Source organism: Stigmatopora argus, chromosome 8 (assembly GCF_051989625.1).
Source record: "Stigmatopora argus isolate UIUO_Sarg chromosome 8, RoL_Sarg_1.0, whole genome shotgun sequence".
Taxonomy (NCBI): Eukaryota; Metazoa; Chordata; class Actinopteri; order Syngnathiformes; family Syngnathidae; genus Stigmatopora; species Stigmatopora argus.
Window position 1 is genome coordinate 11,958,731 of NC_135394.1, and position 13,739 is coordinate 11,972,469.

Sequence of the window (13,739 nt, forward strand, 5' to 3'; positions counted from 1 at the left end):
GCCTAGGCATCAGTCAGATGCAATAACATGTTCACTGAAGTATATCTGTCTTAAAAAAAAAATCACAAAAATACTCCATTTGGTTAATTACTTGTCCTTACTAAAGTACAAAAATAAGACAGAACACAGGTGTGATGACATTAAGTACATTTATTCTAATTATAAAATCAGGTAAACTTCTGTCACAAACTGTTAATGGCATATTTTTACTACAAAGAAAAAAATAATCAATAATGTGAGAATAAATTAACACCTGGGAGGAAACAGTGTCACACACTCCCCCCGTCAACATTTGGTCTTCTAACATCAAAACCTGAGGTATAGGTGACAAAAAAATTCCAAAATAAACAGGCTTTTAATCCTGCATTGTCACGTCTGCGTCACTGCACTCCGCCCTTGTCATCACGGCAATAATAATCAATTGGAACTTTTAATTAAGTGCGTACCATACCACACATACTTGGAGTTCATTGTGGATTGTTACTGTAATAAAATGACGACTAAAGCGAGGTTGGAACTGTTCAGCTGCATTCCAGATGTTCTCGCTGGAGTCTTCTTAATGTTTTAGCGCTGAATGTTTGAGTGCAGTATATCGCTAAACATAGCAGGATTGGACGCATGATATATTGTGAACATTTGTGGACTAAGCTTAGTAGTGCTTTGTATTGTATTGTATTTCTCAAAGGGCCCCTTTGATTTGAATAAGAACACGGCAGCGGCCAGGTGAAAAGGGGCGACTACCGGTAAACATCTGCTAATTGTGAAAATTCGGATACTGATACGCATACAAATTTCCTACGAGCCAATCCCTGTTCCGATTCTTCAAAGGGATCTGACTGACTCTACTGACATATCTCATCCCCAGATGTACTTCTTTCTTGGTGTTTTCGCAAGCCGACGACAAAATGTTTTGCTTCAGTTTCTAGCAGCCAAGACCACCGATAAGGCCACGCCGCCAATGGCGACTGCCGTGGCGCCGAATAACCACTTCCAGCTGAGAGACTGGTGGGGAAAAAAAGCAGACAGGAGAAAAGATAGAAAGATAATTTTCCAAACAAAATTGAAGTATAAATCAAAATATTTTTTGTCTGGGCACATTTGAGCCAGTTACTTTAATAGCGGAGCGATTAATCGTTTAAATAATTAACTTTCTGGACTATAAATTGCACTTTTTCGCCATAGTTTGGCTGGGCCATGCATTAATATTCTGTAATGCTTTTTAATTGTGAAGATTGTGCACCAAACATTTTATATTCCGTCCGATATATGCCTGGAATTTTATCATGACAATGTATTCATTGTACATTAATATACAGAAACAATACCCATTTTAAAATAAGATTTTTTTATTTATGTGTAAAGTACCATCAGCTGGGATTGGCTCCAGCACTCCACGCGACACTAATGAGGATAAAGCGGTTCAGAAAATGAGATGAGAAGTGCTATTTAAACTATTTTCAAAATCAAGTTAAAAATTGAAAACTAAAATTCTCCATGGTGAATTAATTGCCATATTTTCCAGACCTTCCAGTACAGCGAAAGTTCACTCGCACCCCTCGCGATCCTGATAAATTGTACATCCTAAACTGTGGGGATTGTATGAGCGTGACTCACCCATGACTCTTTGGTCCAACGTTTGTGTGGGTCACTGGGAGTGGGATTACCCAGCATCTTCTTGTACATTGCCTGCTCCGCACCTCTCTGCTCAGAATGTTTCTTTACCAGTTTGGACAGCTCTACGTGGATCGTCTACAGGCACACAATGGTTACAAATGAGCCGACAGCAGTAGTAATGGGGAAATATGTTTCAAGAGGCCGACAGCCTGACATTAATACTCTGTTGATTTAGGTCATATGAACGTCAAAGGGAAGGTGGAAATACGTTTTTTTCCGTGACCCACCGACCATGACTCAGAAGTCTGACGTTCTCATAGGTCACTCATTAGGAAATTACTAATAATGATGTTCATTCATCACATGCGCCTGATAAACACACTGTGTACTAAACAGCTGATAATTGTTGTTTTTTTAACGATTTATGAAGGATCACGGCATGACATTCATCACAATGTGCAAAATTGAAGTGACGGAGTCTAGTCTGTTTGAAACTAAAGTTAATGAGACTGGGGTGTTGCAAAATTGCGGCAGCTTAGCCATGGGCAATCAGGCTTTTATCCAGTTTGGCCTTTTACACTGAGAGCAAAATATTGCTCCATGTGGGCATTTTTACAGTGACACATCAAGCAATTATTTCATGAATAGTAGTAAAAAAAAAACTGCATTCAATTTTAAGTCAGTGTTAAATGATGCTGTTTCAATATTAATACGACGACCACTTCGTAAAACTTGACTTCTTGAATGAAAATATGAGTAAGCTGAGCAGAATTCAACAGACTGGTGTAGAAGTGCGTGGGGAGCATTCAAGCCCTGAATCCCACACGGCCACCGAACCTTGTATGTCCATCTGTGTGAGCGGAAGAACAGGAGGCACGAGATGGCACGGGCATGCAAGGCGAAAACTATTTAAAGCCACTTGAAAGCAGATCCATTGAAATGATGAATCTGCTGCACAAGCTGTGGGATATCTTACTTGGCCTTTTAATGCCATCTAGTGGCTGTTGTTCAATAGAAAAGCGTGGTTGTTCATTGTACAAGGTAGCAGCACCAAGTACAAATGAGTTTTAGACTTTTGGAAGTATTCTCTGCACTATAAGGCGCACCTTCAATGAATGTCCCATCTCAAAAATTTGTTTGACCACCCGCGGTCAAACGTTTGAAGACACTTCACCATTCAGTCTGATGAGAAAGTGTCTCAGAACCTTTGACCACAAGTGTAGCATTTGGGTTACCTTGTTGCTTGGTTCCAATTTCAATGCCTTTCGCAAAGTTTGACTGGCTTCTCCATATTCACCTTGCAAAGCCTGCACCTGGAATGAGCCAACAAAAAGTCCACACATTTAGTTGAAATGTTGACCAGGGTAAATAAAAGCATACGAAAAAATAGTACCTTGCCCATACGGAAAAGTGCTTTAATATTATTTGGCTGGTGATCAAGAGCGGCGACACACGACTTTAAAGCAGCCTCGTAGTGGTCCAGCTTGAGCTGCGCCGCCGCCATGTTGTTCAGACACTTCACTTTGACATCTATCAATTGGTTTTCCTCCTTTTGACTTATGTCCACTGTTAAAATAAAAAAATCACAGGGTGATTGCTTCTTTCTTCTTCAAAGCAGGGACGAAGGCCAAATTGTCTCTCTACCTTTGGAACTCGAGTCGGTGATCTGCAGGGCGATGACGTAGGAGTTGATGGCGAAAGCGTAGTCGCCACGCTGATAATGGACATTTCCCGTTTCTCTCTTTCCACTGGCTAGTGCAATCTTTTCTAGTGGGGGCAGAAGCTCCAGGTCTGCGGCGTTGCACGCTTGCTTCAGCTCCACTTCCAGTGACAGATCGGCATCAGGGGGCACCTCTGGTTCACAACTGAAAAATGGGAGTGCCGTTTAACCAAACGAAGGGTCGCGCCTTGTTTCTCCAGTTCAAATAAAACACTGTCATTACCTTCCCCGAGTACCGTACGCGTATTTGGCTGCAGTTTGGATGACAGCCTTTTCGCCCAACTCCATGAGCAGCACGGCAAGATCCAGTGCCTAAAAGAATAATGACCAAAAAGTAAAAACGCAGATTTTTTTTTACTTTTTCAGAAGAGGGAAATGTTTGGTTTCCCCACCTAGTGGTATAATTGATAATTCATTCATTTTCATTGCTAGTTTACATGCCGCATGGGTCACTGGGGGTGCTAGATCGGCAATTTAGAAATACTAAAGGCGAAACTGGGATGCATGCAGAAATTGATAACGCTGTAGCTATGTGGGAACCGAGGATTGGTTTAAGAAAAAAAAAGAGAAGCACCATAATAAAGTGAAGGCAGCAAATTGTCGCATAGTGAAGTTGACATTTAGTACCTGGATGACGTCGCCGTCTCCCAAAGTGAACGAGAGCTCGGGCTGTTCCTGCACAGGTGTTCCATCCTTTAGAAATGTTTTCACATCAACGGTCACATTCTGTCCTCTTGTGGGGCGACTGTCCCTGCCCTGGCCTGCCACCAGGACTTTTTTTTTTAGTTGATCATTACCTACAGACAGGCAAAATATGATCATTAGTACATTTTGTTGCTGTTGACCCAACTTCTTAAATTTCCATGTACACTGAAAACATGTGTACTAAAATAAGTGATTTCGTGGTCAGTGACGAAATCCAATTTAGCTCAAATTTGCATTGGATGAGGTGTTGAAATTTGGCTACTTTTGACAAAATCCAACAGTTTTGGAAGGAACCGTTCTTTTTAGCTTTACATTTGTTAAACTTGCATGTCTTCACTTTGATGGTCAGCTCTTTTTCTTGCTTACCACAGCATCTTCACTCCAATAGTAAAATACAGCCACTACTGAATTGGCATTTTAGCGCCTCATATCGTGTGAGCTATGAACAGCATGTTATTTCTGATTTGTACGGACAGTCAAATTCAACAAACAATTTAAAAAAATGACGGTTAATACTTGTTACATACACTGTATTCTTGTTTGTCTTGGTGTATTCTCGTGCTTTTCAAATCGTTTCCTCATGATAAGTGAACTTTCTTCTGCTTTTCACACAATTTCAACAGAAATACATGTCCCATAATGCATTTTAGAATCAGTGTTGGTGCTATCATCAAATATGTACTTTAATGGTGATTTGTAGTCTTGACAATCATGTATTTTTGACGTTTAAAAATGAATAAACACGCAGTTAATTATTATTGACACAATAATAGTCATACAACCATTTTTACCTTTCATAATAACTCCATCTTCCCTGCTACTTAATGGCAAAACAGCAATGATTCTACCACGCAAAAAGAGCTTTCTAGCTAATATTATCCCCTCAATACGTGCGTAGCAAATCGCCCAACGCTACTGGTTAAATAAACTGTTGTCCTATATTTTAGCAGTAGCACCTACCCAGGACGTCCATCCATTCTTGCGATGCTTCCTCCGAGTTTGCTTCGGCATCGACGGGTTCCTCGCGTTTGTCCTCGTGGTCCCCACAGCCGGCGTCCTCCAAAGGAGGAGGGTCGTCGTCAATGTCATCCTCATCCAGGACCTCGAAGTCCTCCCCGCTGTCAAGCAACGACGTTTGGCCGCTCTTGTTGGCCGGAGTCGCCGCCGCGCTGACTTGACTATCGACGAGGTCCATAATATGTTCCGATCATAAGACAGGGCAGCTGAAGTGGGTTGAAAACATCACATTAACATGCAAACTCTTAGAAACTGTTCTTAGCTTGACGTCAGAACTCAAGGTCCTGTTCGTGACGATTTCATATCAGTTCAAACTGCATCGTTTCGCAGGTCTACCTGAAATGAATCGACGTTACTGCCAGTAAAATGCTCGTAACTTGGCATCATGTGCACAATACGTCATTATTCTCGAGTCTTCTCCATGTTTAAGGAAGTTTCTAGAAAGTTCTCTCACGGTACCTTCAACGAGATTATCTTTGATATCGTTGAGCTAGTAAGCTAAATAGCTAATGCTAATACGAGTCGATTTCTTCTACTTAATTTCACTATCTTTTGGAATATTTATATGCATAGTAGCTTACCTTCAAACACCGTCACTTGTTGTGGTCACAGCCTAACGCTTCATTCAATTGACGGTGAAATTTAACTCTTCTAAACTGTTATCGCAAGTAAATAAATGCAGCAATTTTGTCACTGGCCCCGACTTCCTGTTAGTAATTTTGCGCTACCCCGTTATTACGGTAATAACACAGCCGGACACGATTTCGAAATAATGCCTGACATTTATTTACGTACGTTTTTAAACCGTATATTACTTTAATTTCCCATTCGTATAAGTACAATAAAATATCAGATTGTTATGATAATCTCTAAATGGCATTAAACGTGCTGTCAATAAAACCATTAAAGTGTCAAATTTTGTTTTGAAAAATACTCTGATGTTGTGAATAACGGGGCAACAGTAATTTTTCCCGTATGTATTTTGTGAGAAATTAAATATCATCTTCGATCCTAGAAATATCCCCATCCTAATCATAATATGTAAATGTTATACTGAACGTGCAAAATTTACTACTAAAAATAATTGAATTATTTTAAAAAAGTAAATTAATGGCAATACATCTTAATGGAAAGCAAATTGTGTTCCACTGTAGCATTTTTCAGAAGAGATCCAAACAATAAAAAAAAAAAATCAAATTACATTTATTTTTGATTTTTTTTTCTTTCGGATAAGCAACTGATCTGTTTTTCCACCTCCTTCCAGTATAAAGAAACTTTACAATATAAAGAAACATACAAAGAACATCTTTATTACCTACACAAGACGTCTACGTCCCTAAGACAAGATTCCCAACTAGCCTAGCATGAAATACAAAGCAAACCAGGAGACAGACTGCTTCATATTGAACACTGCAGGAGAATCCATCGTGTGTCCCCCCCGTCCCCCGCCCCCCCTCCCACACTCAACATGACCAGCAGATCTTACTCCTAATGGTACAGTATTATACATCACAATAGAAGTACAGAGATGATCCATATACACAGAGGACTGAGATCGTCTATACAGGACTCCATGGCAAAGGACACAGTTTTTCTTTTTACCCCCATCATTAAAACACAAGTCAAGTGTTTTAAACAGCTGAAAAAAATCCTTCATATTAAAAGCTGAAATATGAGATTAGGTTTAATGATTTCTCCTTGTCACATCTGTGTCCTAAAACCTTTTTTCCCCCCAGAGTGGACATTCAGCCACATGTGAGCCTAATAGTCCTATTTTCCTCTATGGAAAAAAACATGGACACTTTCAATAATAATTTACTCTCAGCTGTACTCATCGGTAGTGACTGACATATCAAAACATGTCCATGATATCAAAATGCATTGTACAGTATTTACAATAACAAAAATTAAAAAGTAACAGGGATGGTACTGGTGGGAAACAAGGGAGGAAGGGTGTCAATATGTTGTTGACCGACCGGCAGGAGTGTGTGGCCACCCCTGGGAGCCAAATTTTGGAGATAACCACCCAGCACATTCCATTATAATATCATTTTTATCCCTTTAAAATCAAGCAAAATGTACAGGAACAATTATGTTCAATAAATTCTGTGGATTAGTCTTTCAGGTGGATATATCAAAACAATCTGATTAGAAGAATTAAGAAAAACATCACTTGGTTGTCTGGATCCATTAACCTCAAAATGATTGAAGGTGTATTAGGGCCACACAAAAAAAACATATTAGGGGACGTTACATGAATTATTAAAAAGAAAAAAAATGAAAATACATTTTATTTGTCAAATTGATGAGGAAAAAATTATAATCTTACCAGAAAAATGTCAAAATGCAATTGGATTTTATCCTTCAAAGAATATTCAGAATGTTTAAAAAGGGAAAAGTATTTTCTTTTTCACCAAGAAATAAATTGTCACATTAAGACAAATTTCTGGACTTTCCGCTGTTGATTATTGCAATAACAGATTCAATTTGCAATTCTGTTACAAAACTATAGTAATAAAGAATTTGCTTAAAACATTGGCAAAATAATAAAATTTTGTTTTCATTAAAAATTTGAAGAAAATAATTCTGTCATTGACCATAAGTGTGACCTACTTTATGTTTTGTAAAAATGCAAATTATTTCCCATAGTATTAATTTAAGAGCGTATTTTTTTTTTAATTTTAGTCTAAAGAGTTTCTTTTATTCTCTTTTTACTACTTCAACTTTGCTCCCCTTATTAAACTGACTGAAATGGGTCACTATTTTTTTTCTTTGCAGTGTGACCCTAATACGCTTTCATATCAATGGGCAAAATTACCACAATTCACGTCCAGTCCCCCCAAAAATACATTAAGCTCTAAACGGACAAGATGTCATATTGGAGCCTTTAAAAACAGATCTCGAGGAGGAAAAAAAACACATTTTAGGGATTTACAGGCACAATTGTAAGTATCAAAGAATAAAACGACAACAATCCGGGATAATTATTTACACATCTGCTCAAATCTGTTCGTGGCTCGTCTCAAAAGACTCGACTTTTACTTGATTTTGCTGCATTACATAAGAGAGAAAATGGGAAATCAATTACCTCAATGTAGAAAAAGTGCAACGGAACACTGCTTCAAGTTGGAGTTGCTACGTAGTTAAAGGTAATCCGGATGTTTACCTTGGCATAGAGGAGATAGAAATTTGAAAAGAAATGCCTACACACGGTAATGATAAAATGACTGGGGAAAAAAGGTAATAATGTGAACTTTAACCTGCACAACTCAATTCATTTTGTTTAATTATATCAAGAGGGAAAGTAAAAATAAACAACTGGTAGGTTGCACAAGTGTGCACACGCTCTTGAAACAGCATAATTGGAATTACCGTATTTTCCGGACTATAACTCGCACTTTTTTCATAGTTTGGCTGGGCCTGCAACTAATACATAAGTGCGACGTATGTATTTTTTTTTTCTGTACGATCACTGACAGCCTGTTGTTGTTTTTTTAGGTAAAAGTTATCTGAAAAATTGTTAGATTAACAGATGCCTATTTAGCCTGTTGTTCCCCATTTCACTATTGTTACTTTAACATGTTTCTTCTTGGTTTCTGATAAAATAAAATAAAATCCCTCCCAAAAATTTGACTTATAGTCCAGCGTGACATATATTGTTTTTTTCTTCTTCATTGAATAAGTATTCTTTGGCTGGTACGGCTTATACTCAGGTATGACATAATCCCCAAAATACGGTAATCATATTTTCATAAATTTCAACTGTTCAAGGCTTTCTATCACCAATCCTCTTCATCATGTAAGTATATACTGTATTCGATATCTTAAAAAATAATAATAAAACGAAAATTTCCAATTATTTCTAATTTCCCAGTGGGTCTTGAACGTAGCATTTGCAAAGAAATATAATTTGCAGGTGTTTTCGGGCTATGCTCATTGTTTCATTGTTGAGCTTCACGACTGGTCGAATGAACTTGAGGGGGCGGGGTTTATTTTGGTGGGGTAGGCGGGTCTCCAAGGCTCAAGACGAAGAAGGTCAGGATGAGAAGTGGTAGAAAGTCTCATGTTCTTACACCCATTTTACAGACGTTGGGATGGGGGCCCTTGAGAGGGGTCCTGCTGTCCATGGGCATCCCGAGGGGCTGCGCGCCGATCCACACGGATGACGGAGGAAAATTGGGTCGAGGAGGGCAATGCAAGACGCACCGTCGGGGAGGATAAAAGGGAGATGAAAAAGTAAAATAAAAGATAAAACCCAAAAAGAATCACACACTCATCGTCATGTTGGGTGAATACTGTAAAAAGAGAAAAAGAGAAAGAGAAGGAAAGGGAGAGAGAGAGAGAGAAGATAAGCCCATACTCTTTGTCATCTTAGTAGTCAAGCAACACTGGAATAAATGCAGCCCCCATTTATAGCAGCGTGTCATGTCATATTATCATGTGAGTAACCCAGCGGCAAGCAGAGCCAAGTCCAAAAAGGAGGAGGAGGAGAAGAGCAGAACGCAGAGGAACGTTAAGGAATGGAAGGTGGCGTTGACAGATTGGGATGCATCATCCATTTTTTTTTCTTTCTCTGTGATTATGTTTTTTTGCATGCACACGCGCCGTGATGGCTTCTTTGCATGCGTGTTTGCGTTTTTTTCATGCCTCAGTTGTTGGGAAGACAAAAGAATAAACAAAGTAATGGCTGCGGTCTTAACGTGTTGGATTGATGCCGTTTATATTTAATGGTATTTCGGATTGGATGATAAACGTATCATTGGAATGAGTCTTTTAAGGAGTATTTGTGAAGGGGGGATTATTAGTATTATCTTTCAGGTTGAAATAATTCCTAATTTTTAATGGTGCACTCGTCAATATATATGGATTTTTTTTAAATCACCATTTAAATAAAACCGATATAAATATATTATATACCAAAATACGTGTCAGAAAAAAAATCAATGGAAAAATTACAATTATAGAAAATAGAATAAAAAATATACTGTATGTAGTGTAATGAAGAATCATTATATAAAAAGCAATGCAACATAAAAGGAATTTTTTGGGGGGGGGCTAGCGTCATAGAAAGATACTTTACATTATTGTTATTATTACTTTAACAAGATAATTTAAATGCGCTAATATGATGACTTATCCTTGCAGAATATTTTTTTAAACTCCAAAAACCCCCCAAACAAAGTAGCTTGTATTTTCAACGGTTCAGATTAAAATAGCAAAATTACCTGACAAAACTAAGATGATGCTCGTTCAGCCAATATTAAAACGAAATTAATTCGATAATAAAACTCAAAATAAATAAAAGTTAGTTTTCCAAATTTTCAAATTTCAGTTGTCTTGTTTTGTTTCCAGCAACAATCCCCCGAAAATTACACACACTTAAACGCTGTCGCAGCCGTCTGCGGGGGCATTTATATATCGATTCAATCAATGAATGATGTAATCCTACTCACACTTTCACTTTGGAATGGGTTTAAAAAGTTGCCTGCCATCTCGCCGTCGTCCCGCGGAGTGCCAGGGGGATTGTTCATGCCTGCCATGTTGTTGGGAGAATTCTAACACACAACCGCACAACACAATCAGTAAGCGGATTGACATGCTTATTATTTCAAACACTCCAGCTCGTGTGTGTGTGTGTGAACAAAATTGTGATTATCAGTGACTAGTCAACATCAAATTTCATCACATTAGTAGTGGATGAACAAAAATCTGCCATGCCAGCCTTAATACACCCCAAAAAAACTGTTTTGAACTCACCTTTGGCAACCCGTCCATGTCACCAGAGCCTGGCAAAAATAAAAAATAAATTAAAAATAGTTTGATTTGCACTTCCTCAACTGGCCTCTGGAAAGCGCAGTCTGACTTCCAGTTAAATTCAACGCTCACCTAGCGAGCCGTTCATATGATGCTGTTCCATGGCGCCCATCCCACCCATGGGTCCATCTGGGCCCGGGCCCATTGGGAACTAAATAGAAAGAAGAAGAAAAAGTCACAATATAGAAAAGTTGTTTATTCTTCAACAACTTTTTCTCGATTTCTCCTCACATTAGGTCTGTTTCCGCCAGGGCCGATGGGGTTCATCATGGTGTAGATGTTTTCGCTCGAGTTTGTTGAATCTACAAAACAAAAGCAAGTGTGTGTTATGGAAAATCCTAATGCACATTTCCACATGCATAAATAATTAAGATTTATTTTTTCCTCTTGTAAACTAAGTAGTAGAAGTAGTAGTTTCTAATAATCAAGCTACTACTTGCGTGGGTTTTCTCCCTCATCCCAATAAAATACATAGATTGGCCCTAGATATGAGTGTGAGCGTAAATAAATGACCGTCTCCTTGTGCCCTGCGATTGGCTGGCCACTGGATTCAGGGTGTTTCCCCCACCTAGTTCCTATAGTTATCTGGGGTAGGCTTCAGCACCCCCGTGACCCTAAGAACTATAGAATAGGCTAACTGCATTAAGGTTATTATAAAATATGACTACAGATGTGTAAATCTATTTTTTTTACCACAATCAATTAATTACAATCAACATAACACTACAAATTCCAAGAATTTTGGACATTTTTGCTATTAGTTATCCCCAGAATTAATAGTTTTAATTCAAATGGTTTTTTTTTTCCAGTTATTACTTTCAAAAAAGCTTCCGTGAGCTGTGCAAAAGTATGACTTCTCGCAAATGTGAAACTGTGCAAGAAAACAGGTCTACACGTCACCTCCGGGACTTGGCATGATGGGAGTTCCCGGTGGGCCTCCTCCCCCCGGAGGCCCCTGAAGGGCGAAAGAAGAAAAGAGAAGAGTAACGTGAGCGTTCGGAGGTGTCAAGGCGCCTCCGTTTACATATCACGGCAGAAGTGACGGATGACTTTATGGTCTCCCTCACACACGCGAGAAGGCGGCGAGATACTCACCACGTAGTTGCCCGGAGATGAAGACGAATAAGCTATCTGTGGGGAGGCGACAGAGTGCCATGTCAAACATGCTCAGATGTCAGCGCTGACCAAAACGTGAGGAGGGATAATCACTCACCGAGTTGTTGTTGGGGTTCGGCCACGGACCTCTTCCACCAGGACCCCTGAAGGATGAAGTCACTAGTTTTAATACATCATCACGACTATGTGTCTACTGCTGTCAATGGTAGCCAATGAGTTAAAGCTATGAAATTGTGGGAGTTTAAACAGACTACTAACATGTTCATGCCGGGCATCCCTGGCCCCATGGAGTTTGGAGGAGGCCTCATCCCTCCACCGTAATTCTGCAAGGAGAAACCATTAAATAGACACATTATTCAGTTACATACGGTAATCTCAGTCTGAATGGAACAAAATACAAATGTTTACAGTTACTTGGAATAGAGCGTACAACATAACCTTGCACTATATTTTAGATCAGGGGTAGGGAACCTATGGCTTGGGAGCCAAATATAGCTCTTTTGATGGGTGCATATGGCTCTCCACTAACCTGTGAGGTAAACTATGGAAACTGCTGGTGAGAAAGCGCAGGAATAGGAGCGTTACGTTGGTATTATGGCATTGACACTACCCCAGCGCCTTATAATCATTTTTTTTCCATTACACTCTTTTGCATGGATTTTCTCATTGATACTCATTGATTAGCAACAACGTAACAATGCTGTCAAAATAATTCAGAGACTTTTTGTACTTTAAAAGTGGTGAAGTGACTAAAAAAGGCACACATTTTCATGTATGTTGACTTTTAAATTCGGAGCATGGCTCTCAAGGATTAACATTTAAAAAATATGAATTGTTTATAGCTCTTTCCATCAAAAAGGTTCCCGACCCCTGTTTTAGATCAATAATGAAGTGTATCACCACAATTAAGTTTTTCATTCATTTTCAAGACGCAACAAAGGTCACGGAGGGGTGCTGGAGCCTATCCCAGCCAGCTATGGGCACCAATGCGGATGACACCCTGAACTGGTGGCCAGCCAATCACAGGGCAGAAGGAGACAAACAACCATTCATGCTCGCGGTCATACTTAAGGGCAATTTAGACTGTTCAACCAACCTACCACGGGGAAGAACATGTAAACTCTACACCTGGGATTGAACCTTCAATCTCTAAAAACGTGAGGCCGGTGACCTAACCACTCACCCATCGTGCCCTGTTTTAGTAGATCAATTCAGAATATTTTATCGTAAAATGTTGGCTAATGAAATTCAGAAATGGGGACTTTAGAGGTCCCTTTAGGATTTTAGGTGTACTACCTTGCTTTGGATTTCCGTGTGTGTGTATGTGTGTGTATGTGTGTGTATGTGTGTGTGTATGTGTGTGTGTAGTGAGCGTGGCTCCACTCTGAGGAAGTTTTGTTCAGCAGACGATTACACTTGTCGAGCAGATGCCACACCAGCTGCCCGCGTGCCGTGTGCCAAGGGTGGCATCGTAGTAAATGGGACCCCCAGTGTAGGCGGGAGGGGGTCACCGAGTGCCTCTGTGTGTTGTGGGGCTGCTGTGCAATAAAGCAGCTGTCCACTCATTGTCATTTGAAAGGACACAGGACAAAACGGCAACAGCCAAGAGTGTAAAAAGGAAAGTGTGTCATGTTGGCACAACTTTTGGTGAATGTGTTGGCAAGTGTTTAATATTCCTCCCAAGGTGGGAGTCGGCAGGCTGGGAAGGGGAGCGGGTAGAGTGTGCAGACTCCAGCGACGAGCCAAGCTCACA

The 13,739-nt window shown here is 39.6% G+C and overlaps 2 protein-coding genes across 5 annotated transcripts in view; both read right to left on the reverse strand.

The window, feature by feature from the left end:
• Positions 1-135: 135 nt before the first annotated feature.
• Positions 136-5,800, reverse strand: fkbp8 (FKBP prolyl isomerase 8). Of its 3 annotated transcripts, none has more exons than XM_077606453.1 (9): positions 5,638-5,800; positions 5,000-5,262; positions 3,962-4,131; positions 3,558-3,646; positions 3,259-3,479; positions 3,008-3,180; positions 2,850-2,927; positions 1,615-1,749; positions 136-1,002 (listed from the first exon to the last, which is right to left on the reverse strand). In XM_077606453.1, the coding sequence occupies exons 2-9, from the start codon at positions 5,232-5,234 to the stop codon at positions 916-918; spliced, it is 1,188 nt and encodes a 395-aa protein (XP_077462579.1). In that variant the 5' UTR covers positions 5,235-5,262; positions 5,638-5,800; the 3' UTR covers positions 136-915. The 3 variants fall into 3 exon arrangements, with proteins under 3 accessions (XP_077462579.1, XP_077462581.1, XP_077462580.1); XM_077606455.1 differs by lacking the exon at positions 5,638-5,800 and adding an exon at positions 5,393-5,527; XM_077606454.1 differs by lacking the exon at positions 5,638-5,800 and having other exon boundaries at positions 5,000-5,385.
• Positions 5,801-6,340: 540 nt separating this feature from the next.
• Positions 6,341-13,739, reverse strand: part of LOC144078412 (single-stranded DNA-binding protein 3) — a 94,224-nt gene continuing 86,825 nt past the window's right edge. Inside the window, exons 9-17 of one of the 2 annotated variants that reach the window (XM_077606450.1) lie at positions 12,245-12,309; positions 12,084-12,129; positions 11,966-12,001; positions 11,771-11,825; positions 11,102-11,172; positions 10,943-11,021; positions 10,814-10,842; positions 10,510-10,611; positions 6,341-9,198 (exon numbers count right to left, since the gene is read on the reverse strand). In XM_077606450.1, the coding sequence (XP_077462576.1) occupies positions 9,118-9,198; positions 10,510-10,611; positions 10,814-10,842; positions 10,943-11,021; positions 11,102-11,172; positions 11,771-11,825; positions 11,966-12,001; positions 12,084-12,129; positions 12,245-12,309 (564 nt within the window). In that variant the 3' untranslated portion in view covers positions 6,341-9,117. Of the gene's footprint in view, positions 9,352-10,509; positions 10,612-10,813; positions 10,843-10,942; positions 11,022-11,101; positions 11,173-11,770; positions 11,826-11,965; positions 12,002-12,083; positions 12,130-12,244; positions 12,310-13,739 lie in introns of both variants that reach the window. The other variant, XM_077606451.1, reaches the window with a different exon arrangement.

What these genes read in the sequence shown, in the direction of transcription:
- fkbp8 (XM_077606453.1), bottom strand. Translation starts at nt 5,234, where the DNA reads ATGGACCTCGTCGATAGTCAAGTCAGCGCGGCGGCGACTCCGGCCAAC. An exon ending in GAGACGGCGACGTCATCCAG is followed by an intron (nt 3,647 to 3,961) that starts GTACTAAATGTC and finishes TTATTCTTTTAG; the next exon opens with GCACTGGATCTTGCCGTGCT. An exon ending in GTTGGACCAAAGAGTCATGG is followed by an intron (nt 1,003 to 1,614) that starts GTGAGTCACGCT and finishes TTTCCCCACCAG; the next exon opens with TCTCTCAGCTGGAAGTGGTT.